General features: G+C 35.4%; 1 protein-coding gene across 3 annotated transcripts in view; it reads left to right on the top strand.

Annotated features, from left to right (window-relative positions):
- The window catches only part of IL1RAPL2 (interleukin 1 receptor accessory protein like 2), a 1,449,628-nt gene extending 1,445,046 nt beyond the window's left edge, over nucleotides 1-4,582 (top strand). For all 3 annotated transcript variants that reach the window (XM_082717421.1, XM_082717422.1, XM_082717423.1), the window contains one exon: nucleotides 3,200-4,582. In XM_082717421.1, coding sequence (XP_082573547.1) covers nucleotides 3,200-3,897 — 698 coding nt within the window. In that variant the 3' untranslated portion in view covers nucleotides 3,898-4,582. The remainder of the gene's footprint in view (nucleotides 1-3,199) is intronic.
- Nucleotides 4,583-17,435: the final 12,853 nt, after the last annotated feature.

The raw sequence follows: 17,435 nt of genomic DNA, 5'->3' as shown, positions 1-17,435 counted from the left end.
AGAAAGTAAAAACTTAAGAAGGGAGGAAAGAAGGGGGTAAACAGAGATAGACAAAAAGAGAAAGGGAAAACAAGAGAGGGAAAGGCAGAAAGAATGAACAAGAAAGCAAAAAGGGAGATAAAAGGACAAGAAAGAGACAGGACAGAAAAAGAAAGAGAGAGAGAGGTAGAGAGGAGCTGGTGGGGGGGGTGTGGAGAAAAAAACATAGAGAGAAAAACAAAGAGAGAGCCAGAATATGGAAGCTAGTGCACAGTCTTTCCTTCTTTTCCTTAGAGCCAGGCAGCTTTTAGAGGCACCTCCCCAGCTGCTTTCAAACATTGAGGTTGTTGCCCAGCCACTGATCACTATCCCAAGAAGTGAAATGTGGGCTCCACATCTGAAAACTTCCACTTGGTTTTTCACCAAGTGAAATGGAACACAAAATTCAGGGCCCAAACAAATGGCTCATGTTTTCTTTGGGACACTTGGTCTGTGTCTACCCAGGGAAAATTTTGATGTACTGACTGACTGACTCCAGTGCATATGATTAATGTATATATAGGGCAAACCAGGATAATTCCGACCTTTTTTCTTCCACAGCAGGTTTTCAGCCGGAATTATCTGGATGGTTGCCTCAACTCTCCACTAGGCTTTGCCAGGATAAGCACAGCCAGTGTAATATGCAGGAGACAGGGACCACTCCCTCTACCCAAGGTTCCCTTCAACATCCACACCCTGTGCAGCTGAGCATAGTGGGATCTGTCCTAACAGTCATTCCTTCTGGAGGAAAATGCAAATTCTGTCTAATGAATCTTTAAGAGGTCCCCAAAACCCTAAATGTTGCATTTGGCTTAGCTGTCAAATAGCAAAATATAAAAGACAGATGAAGGAGGAGAACCATACAAATGGGGAAAAAAATTGTACCCTGTTCCCTTCCCCATTCAGGAAGAAGAATAGCAAAAGCCAAAGCCCATAAATCCCAATCAAATTAGTTAATATGTATGTGTATAGTTTCTCTTAAGACTATGGATACCTGGATTGTAAATTTTTTTTTCTTTAAGTAGAGGTATGTATATAGAGACAAACCTTTTGTTTTTAAAAATACAGTTAAAAAATAAATTAGACTACATCCCAACACATAGAAAAAGTGTTGCTCATAGAGGCACAGTTTATGTGGCAGATGTGTTCCTGACAAGATTTGTACAGATCATTTTTCTAATTAAATGAAAAACTACAATTAATGAGAGAAGAATACTACCGGGAATAACCCCTCGGTAAATTATTTTGTAAACAATTCCTCTAAAAAATTAACAATTAACTCATAATTTACCTGGCAAAACTATATTTTCATGGACTCCTGCACTGATGCCATAATTCTGGGTTTGGGTTTTGTTTTGCTTCGCTTTGCTTTGCTTTGTGTAGAGGAAAGGTGAAAAGAATAATGGGAAAGATGCATGATAGTTTATTTTACTGTATCTTACAGATCCAACCTCTAATGATGAAGCTTCCCACATAACTTCTTTCTTTTTGGGAGCAGAAAGAAAGGAAGAAAATGAAGAGTCAGAGCTGTTGATACATTGGGATAGAATTTTTCCACTCTATTGAAACTTTCTACCTTTCCTTCCATTCTGTTTCACCAGTTCTCTAAGTGATAATTACAGAGTGAAAACTTCCCCCATTGTTGTTTATGTGGTGTTTTTATTTTGCTTTTTATGGTTTTTATTTATTTTACTTTTGTTTTTTACAGTTTTCAATGCTGATTTTTTTCTAAAATAATCTCTTTAAATTCTTAAGACGTCCCCTCTCCACTTAGAAGTTGTCTTACAAACAGTCATTGTAACTACTGCATGAGAAAGTCCTAAAATGTATTAAGTAAAAACCAAAACAATAATAACAGCAAATTGTTAAATGGGCAATTCTATGTGTATCTCTTAAAAAGTTTTTTGTTTATCTATAGGGTGTATAGAAAGTTTACTCATATTCACTTGTGAAAGTGTTCTTGCTGCCTAGTGGTGGAAATAAAACCCTGGAAAAGAGAGATTCTGTAAAATGTGCATCTGTAAAAATAAGTTTCTCTTTTCAAATGGCTTGTACTGAGTTGTTTGGTGGCCCTGCACTATGTACTCCTTGAAAGCAATCTGTAACCTTGGGCAGATTTGCAGTGACAAATGTTGCTATGCTTCTGTAAGCACTGCTTCTGCTAGAGGGCACTGTACATTAGCAAGGCCTTGTTCTCTACTTAGTAAAGACAGCTTTCTGTTGCCGCACCTGTGTCCAAGTCTCCATTTGTTAACACATGTGTGTGTTTCCCTTTTTGGCAGGTCAGATTTTGGGAAACATGATTGCAAAAGGATTATTCTGTGGAATAAATAAATATAGAGTTAGTTGAGTGTTTTTCTACCATGAAAGGACTATAACATATTCACCTCACTCTCAGAATTGCTCCACAAAGTAGGGTAAAGATTCCTCAACTGAGAGACTCCACCTTTACTCTTTTACCATTCATTCCACACCATCCCCCACCTGTAACTTCACCCCTTATTCTTCCCCAGAACAAAGAGCAGCTGGTTTAAATTGAACTCCAGGGCACACACAAACCACTTTTCTATCTCTCAGTTTGAAGGGCAACGTGGAGAACCTAAGATTGCAATAACAAAAGGTATTCTGAGAAACAAGCTGTGATTCTAGAAGAGATTTTCCACCATTTCTATCAGCTATCTTTGAAGTAGTTCCTATACATACCTGCTAATTGTTTGGTAGTTTGGTAGCTTAGTAGTTGAATACTATGGGAAAAAAAAAAAAAAACAACCCATGAATTTGTTAAACAGCTCCATTTCTCTTTTCATCAATCTGATGATTACTTGTTCCCCTAGGGCTGTTGATACATTGGGATAAAATTGGGAAGCCTTCCTTGAATTAAATAATTAAATAAATAAATATAGCTGAAATACACCTAAACTCTGAAGAAGTTAGAGTTTTGTATTAGTCAACAGAATGCTATAAGTAATGATGTGGAGACAGAAAATAAGTATTAATAAGCAGAGTTTTTTTTTATTGTTCTTTTTAAGGAAATGTACTTTCTGAATGTGCAATACAAGAAAAGAAAATGTGATGTTCCTTAGTGAAAGACTGGCTTTTTGCTCTATTAAAGTGCAAACTTGATGCTTTAAAGACTGGAAATGTGTTTGTTTTACTCTTTCTCTCTTTCTGTGATTTGTAGCATACATTGAAGATCTCACAAGATGTGTTGAGCAAAGCAGAAGACTTATTATCCTGCTAACTCCAGACTATATTCTCAGACGAGGATGGAGTATTTTTGAGTTGGAAAGCAGACTCCATAACATGCTAGTCAGTGGAGAAATCAAAGTGATTCTGATTGAGTGTACAGAATTAAAAGAAAAGGTGAATTGCCAGGAAGTGGAATCACTAAAGCGCAACATTAAACTTTTGTCCTTGATCAAGTGGAAGGGACCCAAAAGCAGCAAATTAAATTCTAAGTTTTGGAAGCAATTAGTATATGAAATGCCCATCAAGAAAAAAGAAATGCTTTCTCGGTGCCATGTTCTGGACTCTGCAGAGCAAGGACTTTTTGGAGAACTCCAGCCTATACCCTCTATTGCCATGACCAGTACCTCGGCTTCTCTGGTGTCATCTCAAGCTGATCTCCCTGATTTCCACCATTCAGATTCAATGCAAATGAGACACTGTTGCAGAGGTTATAAACACGAGATGCCAACCACCACCTTGCCAGTACCTTCCTTAGGCAACCACCACACTTATTGCAACCTGCCTCTGGCACTACTCAATGGACAGCTACCCCTTAAGAATACCCTGAAAGATACCCAAGAATTTCATAGGAACAGTTCCCTGCTACCTTTATCATCCAAAGAGCTTAGCTTTACCAGTGATATTTGGTAGTAAAAACGCTGAAGTCCTCTGAACAGCTAATGTGAGCACACAATTTCTGCTTTGCCAAGCATAAAGTACACCTAATAACATTGAGGTGCTGAATAAGTGTTCAAAGTAAAAGGCACAGAATCCCTTTTGTACTTAAAATTTTTGTTTACATTTCCAGAATAGTGGGGGGTGGGGAGAGGAAGGGCCTGCTTTTGTAGTATAGTACCTTGTTTCAATGAGTGGTTTTGATTTCTTCCTGAAAGTAAAAAGTTAAATATCCTTTTCTTTAAGAGTAGGTTTTTTAAACAACTTTTGGACTGAAAACTTAGATGAGGTATCTTCCACATATTTATAAGTATTTCAGTATTTACATGGCTTTTGAAATAAGAAAAACTTAAAGACTTGAATTGAATTTGAAAATTCCGAACTAAGTTTAAGCAGAAAAGAGAACTTCTACAGAATAACTAAAAAATCGGGAGTTATCAAGAAAGAAGTGTTGAAGCACCCCAATTAAGAAGATTCTTTGTAGAAGAAGATCAGTTAAGAAAAAATGTGATTGAAATGTTTAGAACTTCTTCAATGTACTGGGCAACTTCTCTAGACTAAATCAACAGCTCATAATGACAGCTTATAGTTGTATAGGGAGCACATCTTCTGTAAGCAAACTGGTGGGTAGGCAAACAATAAGCATTTCTTAAGCAAATGAATCGAGAGGCGGCTAGTTCTTTGAAGATGATTTTAAAGAACTTGTATGGCTTTCTAGCCTATGTCAAGTTTTACAAATTTGAAAACACCTTTTAAGATGTGTATTTTATTGTTTGCTAATAATTCACATTTGGATTTTTTTTCCAAATGATCTCTTGACCTACTTTTTAACAGCATCACTGGAGTTTCAATTTAAATCAATATTGACTGCAAGTGTCAGCAGCAGAAAAGAAGTAAAACAACAATACCAACAGATGAAGTGCAAAATTATTCACGTTTACTAGTGGTAGAGCAGCAATTGCAGTGGTTCTCATCTGAAATGTGGTTGTGAAACAGACTATTCTGCACATACACAATATCTTCTTCGCCATGTGTGCACGGTTCCTGCAGAAGTATCTCTATTCCTGGTGCTTCAAAGAGTATATTTTATAGACTAAACTTTTCCACCTTCACATTATGACTGTGACTGTACCACACCAGAAAATCCCTGTAAATGATCTAAAATATTATGAATTTACTGTAAGGATTGTACCCCTATTCTAGTATTTATTGTGAATTACTACATTGTGTTATTTCCAATTACTCAGTTTTGGTGTGTTCTCTACCAGGATGACTGAGGGGGGCAATTTTTTTATCAAGGTTGAATCTGATACCTTGCAGATGGTTCATAAATCATGTTTTTGGACAAATATATATATAAGAAAAGATGTACACAATGTGTAAAAATTAAGAATTTGCCCAACCCTTGTAAATGTGAGACTCAAACATGTAAGAGAATAATAGATAATGTGTTTTGATTATTTCTTTCAACCTTTTTACATTATTAATTCCCTGTGATCCATGAACGTTTTGTTTAAAGCACTTGTTTCTCCATTGATTTTCTATATCCAGCTGCTCAGAAAATGCATTATGCTTCAACAATATGTAAAAGCTTAGCAGTGATACATGTTCATTTCATTCTGAGACAATTAGTTGCTTCTTTGAAAAGTCCTGTTCAACACACATAGATATTTCATAGATGTATTGTTTCTACTGAGAAAGGTGATTTTGCTTCTGTAAAAAATATAGGTATTTCAAATATGGAAATTTGTCAATTCCAAACTGTTTTCCAAGTGTTATAAAGTTGTATTTACTCTTCAGTGTTCTTTAATGATATGTGTAATTACTAAGTTAATAACCTGCATGAAATGAGTAGTATATATGTTTAAGTGACCAATTGTACTTCTTATTATTTTGTTTTTCACAGAAACCTAGATTAATTCAAATAGAATTTTCAGTGGTATTTTTAAACTAATACTTCTATATTGAGCATGCCAGTTCTGAAAATATAACATGGGTCTCTCTGCTTCCTTTATTTACAATGATTAAACGTGGGTAGCAATTTGAGTTGGCTGGCCACAATGTGTCCTTTCACTACTAGTAAGTACTCAAAAACAGAGCATTCACACTTGTGCTGGGGAACTTGACAAGAAACCTTTTCTACCATTTTCAGGAACGAATGTGTACACTATCTATAAAAATTTATTTCTAGATGGCAATTCAAATTTGATTTTCATCTGAGATTTTTGAAAGATATAACCCATTTAGATAAGCATTTAGTCTAGAACATAATTTATTCTTCCACTTGCTTACACAGTAGGAAAAACTTTCTTCTCAATTTTTCACTGAAATGGATTTAAAAATTTAGAAAAAATAATGATGCAATTAGTTCCCATATGTTCATAGCAAATTTATTTAGTTCATTCATCAACAGTACATGGACTTTTAAAAACTGATGCGATTAAAGATTTAGAAAAATCTGAGAATGTCAGAAATTGTGAAACAAATGAGAAATGTACAAAAGCAATATATATATTCATACCATAAATACCATATGTGTGTGTGTATGTGTGTGTGTGTGTATGAAGTGAAAACTGCATTAAGAATAAATAGTGCTCAGGAGATGTTCAAAATGTATGTGGTTTTAATTTGGCAAAATATAAGATCTGCAGATTTGGTCATCTCTGAGCTCTAATCTAACTGTGGAGATTCTGAAAGATGACTAGATGGTTCCTGAAAAGAAGTAAGAGGGTATCTCTCCTCACCCCCTCTAAACCTTAATTAAATTAGATCCAAATCTGTTCATATTTCAATCACTCTCATTTAAAAAAAAAATGAGAGGGGGCTTCTAGTAAGGCTTGAACCCAAGGTAGTATCATGTGATAAATTAACACTTTGAGTATTGTAGCTAATATTGTGGGGCTTAAAAGTAAGAAACAAACTACAATAAGAGGAGAAACAGTTCAGATATGAAAGGGAATTTTATAGAGGAGTTTCCAGAGGACATGGAAATGATTAATATCCTATGAATTATTTTTGTAACATATTGAAAAATGGCAGGTGTGTGAAAGAAACAAATTCTGGAAAAAAAGAGGAGACTCTCTGACCCATGTGGTGATTGAAGGTCTTATAAGAGTACAGAACCTCTGGTTTCAAGCATTTACTGCCCTTTGGCATTTTGTTTTTAAATAAATTGGTTGTTTTTCACCAAGTGTTTTCTAAAAAAATTAAATAACGACCATGGGAAATATCCTAGAAATTGTACATATAAATCTTTATGCTCCTTATATTAATTTCCCAAGGTGAAGTAGTGAATTGATAAAATCAGAATGAAGTTAAGACAGGACATAATTCCATAGTGGCCACTTAAGTCTGAACACTTGCAATTGTTGTTGCTCTTTTCTGGGAGAGAATTCCATGTTGAAAATTGTTTGGCTCAAATTTTTCTATTACTCCTGCATTTTTGTTCTAAGATGTCTGATAGGAAGTTACAGTGTTGAATATTAAGACTCTCTGATGAATGTATGGTGCTGTCCAATAAAAAATAATCATTAGATTCTAACCTTTTCATATAAAACTTACCTTTTTTTACAACTGAAACCAGCCATAGACAATTTAAGAAGGTTATTCAGCATTCTAATTACCATGAGATCAGAGCTTGTAAAATCACCTGCACCCACCTAAACTTGTCTTCTCAAATGTTCACTACTGTTCAATCAACCAAGTTTTCTCCAGATAGTACTAAAGTCAATCATGAATATTAAGTGCCCACTGTGTATGGCCCACTACATAAAGTATAACAGAAATATTTTTTAAAACTTTAAGTCCCTATTTTCAAATAGTGTATACATTATATGCACAAAGAAGGGGGTATTTTCAAAACATATTCCACTGTAGGAAAATTAATATTTTACATGCAGTCGATAAGAGTAGATAGAGTAGATAAGAGAGGTGGGATGATTCAGTCCCAAATTGAGCAAGAGATGAGTTTGGAATAGAAAGAACAGTGGTGAAGAAAGACAATTTCCCAAGTGCAGAGAACAACACATGTGAAGATTCAGAAGGAAATAAGTAAGTCCTATTTAGCTGATAACAAGCATATTTGGGCTAGCAAGAGCAGAAATCTGTGTGAGGGCATAGTAAGAAATAGGGATAGGACAGGTGCTGGAACATTCATGTTGTAGCAGATGCAGGAAGAATTAAATAAAGGAAGAGAATGGTGGCAGGGAAACCAGTTGGGATGCTATTGTCGTAGTCTACATCTGAGGTGATAAGAGATGGAGAGTTGTGCCGTGGATACTCTCAGAAAAGGCAAATCAGTAGAAAGAGGAATAGACATAATGTGGTGAAGTGAAAAGTGGAAAATTTTTTAAAGGTCAATAAAGACTTCAAGGATAAAGAAAGAGTTGCACAAAAGGAATTCTCTTATAGTATTTAACTTACTTTCTTAATTGAGCATCCTGACACTGTAAGGACAATAGAGAAAACATAATGATAGGTGTGTTTGCTACTGGAGCAACTTTTGAAGCATTTGCAGGAGAATAATGGTCAAGAAAGGCAAAGTACTTCTGCAGAGCTGCTTTAGAAATGAGTAATTACATTCATTCCACTAAATATAATCTCAAATTCTCAAAGAAGGAATTGATGGAGTTTGGTCCTTTGTGTCTCATCTGTCTACTGATTCTATTTAAATTCCTCACTTCACTTCAGAGTGAAGTGAATCAGAAAATAAAGGCATTGAAATTTTTCAATTAGAACTTCAAAAGGTAAGGATTGAGGGTATTTGTCACTAGTTTGAACATAATAAAAAAATACCATAATAGAAAAAAAATAAAATAGAGAAACTGGAAAAGGTTTACAAGGAGCAAAAAGTGATATGTTGAAGTGTGTTGGAGTGGTGGGAGCAAGCTCATGGAGTGGCCCTATGAAGAACAATAAAAAATTAACAATCACGTAAAGCTTGAGACCAAAGAACCAAATTTTTATCAAAATTGAATATGGAATGATTATAATCTTTAAAATTATGAAGGAAATTTTATATGGGACATTGTATTTGTAAGACTTGATAACTATTGTTAAAGAACAACCACCCAAATTTTGCAGCTTAACACAGTAAAATTCACTGCCTGCTCACATCACAGTCTAATGAGGATTGGAAGGGCTCATGGGGAGAGGCTGTGCTCCACAGTCATTCAGAGACAGGCTCTTTTTATTTTGTTTCTCTCATCTCCTCTAGGTCCAAGGAGTTCTCTCCATTCAGCCAGCAGATTGGTAAAAGGAGAGGGCAAGGAGGTTGGAACAAAATGGCCAATAAAATCCACTCACACTAAAGGGTAAGGACGAAGAGTCTAGATGCTTGCTCAGAAGAAAAAGGAAATAGAATTTAATGAACAAATGAACAGAGTCTCAGTAAGATGTTGAGCAATTCTTTTCCATGATGCGAGGAGATGAAACAAAACAAAACAAAAACAAAAACAAAAAAACGAAAGTTTTAGGAAAGAGAGCTTTTACCCTCAGAAGCAGAAAACACCAGAACAGATAAAGATCTTCAGAAGATCGGTGGTCATGTATTATCCCTTGCAACAGTTCAATTACTCAAGATAGAGCTAGTCACAGAATAGGTGCTCACATCACATGTCTTGATTAAAAGGATGGATGAATTTGGGAACATCTGTGAACTTTCAATTCCTGGATTCTTCAAAAATATAAGAATTTTTTTTTTCATTTGCATCTTGTGGCAAGCAGTTTAATTTATTATTTTCATTTAAAAATGAATTAGATTATCTCTTTACATCCTGTCTAGGTCTAGGATTTTAGAATTCTAGTCAATCTGTGGTTGGAGATCAGAGTTTCTTAAGCATTTTGCCAGTCAAACAAATCATTCTTCCTCAGAGCATCCAAACAATTTAGTTCTATGAAACCACCCAGTGGAGTTTATTGCTCCTAACCACATAGGACTTTGTTGTTTTGTTTTGTTTTTTTTGGAAATATGTACTTTACATACTGACTTACTGCCGACAAAAAACATTGTCTCTCTTTTCTGAGAAGCCTACTTTTATGACTATAATTATCATATTGGGCAGAATAATAGGGATTAGATTAACCTCCTTTACTGAGCACAGGATGTGCCACAGTAGCAATTCCACCAATGAATTCATGACGCAGAAATATTCAAGTTTATGTCCTCCCTGACATATTTTCTAGACAGCCAATACATTGTGAGTACTCCCAGCCTTCTTGACAAAGGAGATATGGGGAAAGAAACAGAAAAATTGAGAATGCCATTCATTTTCATCTTGGACAAATTACTTAAACTTCCATGCTTCTATTTTCTCACCTGTAAAATGGGTATGACAGTAACATATATAGGGTTACTGTGAAAAATATGATTGAATGTATGTAAAGTGCTTTGAAGAATGACACAAAATAAACACTACATAAAAGTTACTGTTGCAGCTATTATTTTTAAACAAAAATGACACTGCTGACCCACCATCCATGGGAAATGCATTTTTATTTCACTTTCCAAGTGGTAGAAATTGGCTGTTCAATTTCTTACGTGACTGCCTGTAGGACCAAGGACACTCATTTTCCAGACAGCTGGCTGAGGCTAGAAGTGCATTCTGTGGCCATGGAACAAATCAGAGCTAACTGGTCCTTACAAGGAACAAACCTACAGTAACTTTGACCTCATTAGTAATGTGTTCTGAACTAGACAAAAAACAGGACTCTCAGAACATGGATTATTCAGATTTGCTGTCCATGTTAATCAAAGTCCCCAGATGATACTCTCCTTAATTTTAGCTAGGTTTACATAAGACCAAAACATCTGGATCAGAAGTGAAAAAATGCAGATGTTTAAGCCACATGATGGGAAACATCCAGATGTCTCAAATTTGTATTTGTCATTTTGTTCTTTGTTTTAAAAGAAAGAGAAGCCAAAAGAAAAAAAAATCCACCATGGTTTGTCTTTTTCTTTAACCTGTGTAAAGTCAAGCTGTTTTTTTTGTTGTTGTTGTTGCTGTTATATAAATTTAAAATGCCCCAAAGCTGATTAAAATGTTCATTGATAATATCACTAGATTAATTGTGTTTTAAGAGGATATTTTAAAATTTTACTTTAAGAAGACATCTTATCCATGAGTAACATTTGTGAGAAGAAATTGCTTTTAGAGTGAGACAATATTTTGGAAGACTTGATCATAATGAATTATCCAGGAAACTATTACTAGGATGATACCAACAGAAAGGAGAATTTGCTAAAGAAACTCCTCAGACATATTGTTTATTTCCTAAGATCTGAGCTCAACAAAATGAGTTCAACTAAAGGAGTAAGGAGTTAAATCCAAAAGGATACATATAAATCTTTCTTCTGTTTATGGAATCATATTTGCTACCTGGAAAGCAACAAAGAGAGTTGACTATAGGCATAAACAAAATAGGTAGCCATTTATGGAGTGTGATTGGAAGGAAAACAAAATTAACGAGGAAGTCTCTGAAATGCCTCTAATAATTTTAACTAAGTGAAATCATGATGTCCCCAGGGAGTTGCCACAATCTGGCCCTTATGATCTCACCAAACTCCTCTATCATGAAGCAAAGCATATTTACTAGATACCACATTAATGCAGTTATTCTAATTTTAGAACTGAATGGGGCTTTCAAGATCATCTATTTAAGTCCCTTTATTTTACTGGGTAAACTGAGGCCCAGAAGATAAGTGACCTGCTCTAGTTATATGAAGTAGAGAAGCATACAATTGTGAGGCAGTTGATAGATAGGTTTTGATAAAGGTACAAGTAGACAGACAGAAAAGATGAAGGATTCTGCAATTCATGATGGCACTGGGTACAGAGGGAATGCTGGAAATATGCTGAAGATAGGAGAGGGAGTTAGGTGAACACCAAGCAAAGAACCCAACATCAATAAACTGCACTTATGAATAATTTTGTTAATATTTACATTATTTGACAAAAATGGCAGCCTTTTGTGATTGCCCCATCTTCCACAGTGGTTAAAAAGCACTGAGAATATTTTTTGGGGAGAATTGGATCTGTTTATTTGACAGATGAAGATATAATGCTTTAAGCTTTCCCCTAAAGACTCAAATAAGGCGTCAAAGGATTAAGCTCAGGTTTGGGGAATTGGTTTTGATTATCAGGTAGTGCTCAATTGCATAAGCACATGGCAAGCAAAACTACCTTCAGATCAAAGTGAGTCCAGGTCTCTAGCACTGTCTTTGGCAAGGCGTACAGAGAAAATACAAATCAACTGTTCTCAAATGCTTTGAAAGGATAAAAAATTAGGAAAATATTCTGCAAGCCTGGGTTTCCCCAAGTAGAAAAATCTAAGAGTAATTTTCTCCTCAGAGTTCCCTTGTCTTCTTGAGAGTATGTCCATATAATAAAGAAAAGCCTAAATCAAGAAATGCCGTTTTTAAGTCTTAAGATCAAAATCCATATAATTGTTCACTGATTACAATTTTCACATGATGACCATTTTATCTAACACAGTTCAAATCTACCTGGAAATAATAATGTGTGAATTAAATTGAAATATAGAATATCAGTATAGAATTCAGAGTTCAACCATTGCACCATACCCGACCATTTATCATTTCAATTTAAAAACAGAAATGCTGCCAGTGGAAACAGAAAACAAGTTGTCAGCATTTTCCCTTAAGCATGATGGAACCACAAAGCCATAGAGTAGGCAGTAAAATTTGTTTTAAAAGCTCAGTGTTTCAAGACAAGTCAGATTACTATGGGAGATATACTGTAAACTACTCATCTAATTTATTTTGCACTGATGCCAATTCACATGAAATTAGCTTTATTAGGTTGAAAGGCTTGTGTTTTTTTTCCCTCTTTCCTTTCCTTTTTCTTTTTTTCATTTTCTTTTTCTTTTCCCTTTCTTTCCTTCCCTCCTCTCCCCTTCCCTTTCCTTTCTTTTAATGTGAGCAAACCCAGTTCTGAGCCACACTGTAGATGATGATGTCATTGATCTCCCTCCTTGTTTTTCAATTTCATTTACAACCCAGAATGATTAAAAATGGCAAAGCCAAGGCTAGACTTTTTTCCCTCTTCACAGCATTTAAACTTGTTCTCTACTTCTTTACCATTGGTTTCCTTTAATCTCTAAAAACAAGGAATGCTCACGTTAGGTGGATCCTGAAAGATCATCTAAACATCTTATTTTAAAGATAGGGAAACCGAGACTCGGAAAGGTTAAGTGACTATCAAAAGCCAGAGAACTAATTAGTGATAGCCAAAACTAGAATCCAAGAATCCAAGAATCCTCTCCACTATTCCAATCATGCTCTCGGCAATCAATTCATAGACTAGATTCTTAAGATATTTATCTATCCATCTAATTTTTTGGGTGGAGGGCAGCCAATGTCTTGCCAATTGATGTAACTTTAAATATTTTCAAACACCTTTATGTCACATGTCCCTGAGAACCTAAAACGCTTAATCAAATACACTACATACAGAGAATGAATTGTGAAACTTCCTCCACCACAACCACCACCAACAACACTTGCAGGACAGCAGATATATTAGTCTCAACTATGGAAGCCTAACTTTTAAATTTGTTCTTCTTAGCCCAAGCAAGTTGAGGACATTTTCTAGATACAGTAAGATATTTGGATTTAACTATTCTTATTGAAATGAGTGTTTGGATATGGAAAGCACGATGAGCATCAACTCTGGAGCCAGACCATCTGGATTCAAATTTCATATTTGAATTTACTGGCTATTTCACTTGGAAGAAGTTATTTAAATTCTCAGCACCCCAGTTTCCTCAGCTGTAAAACAGTGATGAGGTGGTGATGATAACAATAATGTTCACTTTTTAGGATAGTTGTGAAGTTTAAATGAGCATGTAAAGTGCTTAGAAGAGAACCTTCCATATAGTAGGTATCATAAAAGTTTTAGCTACTACTTGTATTTTCTTCCCTGCTTTGTAAGGAAAAAAATTGGCTCAGCAAATGAATGCCCGACATTGAGCATTGCTGGGACTGTTTTAAAAGATTTTAACCATCAAATGTATGTAAGGAAGGGTGCTGTAAATGACTAGCTATGTCTATTAATTAAAACTAGCTGAGCACGTCTTTTCCTTGAAAATATCATCATAGTCTTTATTCCAATTATTATTTTCTTTCAAATAACATTATTTTTCAAATTAAAAAGCAATTTGGCCTTTTCACTAAGGCAGTAAATAGATCACCCAACTACACTTGGATTAGTGCTTTGTGACTGTATCTCAACACTCCTTCTCCCCCCAAATAATAGCAGATACATTTTTTTGAAATGAAGTAATTTTTTTCAACCTGACAAATCATTTGGATTCTCCACTCACAAAGTTCTTAACAGGTTTGAAAGGCCAAAATAATAAAGAGGAACTTCACCGGGTCAACAAGCCATTGTGTAGCTGTGGATTTTAAGTAGTCACAAGTTGAAATGAGTCAATAATGTGGTGTAGTTAATTAGAAAGCAAATCCAGTGTTAGAATAGAGTACTATACAAATAGAATGCCCAGTTCACTAGTGCCAAGGAATTTGGCACTAGTAAGACAAGATTTGGTAGGCTACATTCATTTCTGGGCACCTACATTCTAATAGGAAGTTTACTGGTCTAGAAAGATTTCAGAAGAAGATAGTCCAGATGGTAAAGTTTCTGAAATCACGCTGTGGAGGGAGGATTGAAACAACTGGAAGTTTATTTCCTGAAAAAAAGAAAATTTAGCCAAAGTGTGACGTGAAGACAAAATTAGACATATTCAGTGTAGCCCCAAGGGGAGAACCAGGATAATGAGTAGAACTCATGAGGAAGCAAATTTAGGCTCAGGATCACAAAGACCTGTCTAAGGATACAAAATACCCATAAACAAAATGGGCTTTCTTGCAAAACAGTAAACTCTGTCACTGCAAAGTGTTAAAGACTGGGAGAATGCAGAAAGGATTTTTACTTTAAGTATGAGGTTAAAATAGTTATCTAAGACTATTTCCAACTTGAGTCTCTGACTGTAGCCCTATGACTATATGCTCAGATAGCTGAAATACACATCTAGCTGATTTGTCTTCGAATACACAATGAACATTACTACCTCCTACACTATTGCCAGACTAATCCATTCAATTTTTATTTGCTGCTCCCCCCTACTCTTGCCCATCTCTTCCTCTTCTCTCTTCCTTTCTCTTTTCATAACACATACACACACACACAAACACAATTGCTGAGCCTTGTATGAAGTTCATGGTGTGCCATCACTCTACATACACTATATGTATTTACACACATACAAACACACAAATGCTTTATATATGACTACTTCTCCTGAATTGGGTCCAAATCTCTTTTCTGACCCTTTGCACCTCCCTACTACCTAAATTCCTCTTTTCTGGTAATCTTATTTCTTTCTCTTTGCCAAAATACATTCTCTACTATTGAAGACATCCTAGCTATATCAAATTTATATTCTTTTTTTAAATAATGTATTTTTTAAGATTTCATTTATTTATTTGACAGACAGCTATCACAAGTAGGCCGAGAGGCAGGCAGAGAGAGAAAAGTTAGCAGTATCCCTGCTGAGCAGAGAGCCCAATGCAGGGCTCCATCCCAGAACCCTGAGATCATGACCCGAGCTGAAGGCAGAGGCTTTAACCCACTGAGCCACCCAGGTGTCCCTCAAATTTATATTCTACTCCATGACTCTGTATGTATACTTCTTCCTGACTTTTTCCCAATCATTCCTTCCAAAAAGTTAAATGGTTCTGACCCTTTAAGGCTGAGTTATTTCCCCACCCCTCCCAAGGCTGAGTTCAACCCACCTTTTCCTAACTCTTTCCATGGCTATTATAACCTACACTTTGTCTCTTATCTCCTCTGATTTTGTAAATATACCACTATCATAATTTCAATCTCTAATTTTACATAACCCACAGTTTTTTAAATGAGGAAATAATTCCCCCAAGTAAAGTGACTTGTCCTAGCTAACCCAGCAAATTAGTAGCAGAGCCAGAAAAGAACAAAATTTACTGTTCTTGGGCTGGGTGTCTTAGAATGCAATATTTTTGTGTCTATTCATTTCATCTTCAGTAGATTCTGAACTCATGGAAGATAAGTATTACTCCATATTAAAATTTTTCTTTGTATTTTCAGAGGACTTACCATTTTGTTAGGCATATAGGTACTGCTCATGTAGTTATTACTGAAGTGAAAAAAAGAAGTACAAATATCATAATCTTATCGAGCTTACATTTTAATAGCTATCCAATAAACTAGAAAAGAAGGCCTGGTTGAAAACATACTTTATCTGACTTGCCTTTCTATAAAACTTCCTTGCATGCCACCAAACTGATTCGAACTAAACAACACCAACCTTAACATGTGGAAAAATTCTGGAAACTGGATTCTTGTGGGTGTGTTGTATATGTATTTAATGTACTTATTTAAAAGATCATCTGTCATGCTTGTATGAATAAAAGTTAAGTCCTAGAAGCGTATAGTCTTGTCCAGTCTAACTAGATCCAAACCAAGTTGACCAAAACTAAGAACAGAATAACTGAGTTTTGGTGTTCAAAGCCACATTTGCCTAATGAATTCTGTTTATTTTTTTTAAAATTTTTTATTATGTTCAGTTAGCCACTGCAAAGGCCATAGTTTTTGATGTAGTTTTCAGTGATTCATTGGTACATATAACACCCAGTACTCATCACAGCACATGCCCTATGCTGTTCTTTGGATCTATACCTTTAAATAAAAATTCAATCACCTTATCTATAGCAGTTAAAGATATTATTTTAAGTCACTAAGTTTCAGAAACTGCTAGTCAACATGAAAATTGAAATCAATCAGTAGATATTGAGTAGATACTGAGTATCTATTATATGCTGAACATTATGCTTATAAATGGTGGCCTCTGCTTGCATGATGCTAGATGAAAAATAGAATGTACCTAGTGTGAAATACTAGCACTTCATGTGTAAAAACCCCCCTTCCCATCCAGTCGCCAAATGAAACATATGCATAGGAAATAGTATTGGGGAAAGGAATAACTTAAGACCAGAAATGAGAACTCCAAGCTGACAAAACCTGAATATATCCCAATTTTGATGTTGCACCTCAATGGATGAAACCCTAATTTTGAGAGAATAACCTAAGAAATTGAAGGAGCCCTTTTTCTCCCCACTCTTCACTTCCCCCACAGACCAATGCAGACTATGGAATGTAAGTCCACAAACCGCCACATCTCCACTCTTTACCTTGTGAGGAGGCCAAAAATGTTTAGCTATGTCAGTCGGTCCAATGGCCAAACCTCATATTTTTATGCATAAATAATTGGGAGTATGTGTAACGCTCTGTCCTCCGGGTTTTCAGGGACTGGGAGAGTGTAAATCATTTTAGAGTGCTGAATAAATGCAGATTGATAAAGAAATGTACACAGGTTTACACATATAAATTTGCTGATATTAATATGCTGGAACATTTTCTCCAGCAACCTACAAATAACAACTGGACCTCAAATATTTG

The sequence above is a fragment of the Mustela nivalis genome (assembly GCF_964662115.1).
Source record: "Mustela nivalis genome assembly, chromosome: X".
Classification (NCBI taxonomy): Eukaryota; Metazoa; Chordata; class Mammalia; order Carnivora; family Mustelidae; genus Mustela; species Mustela nivalis.
This window is presented reverse-complemented; position numbering and strand designations above follow the sequence as displayed.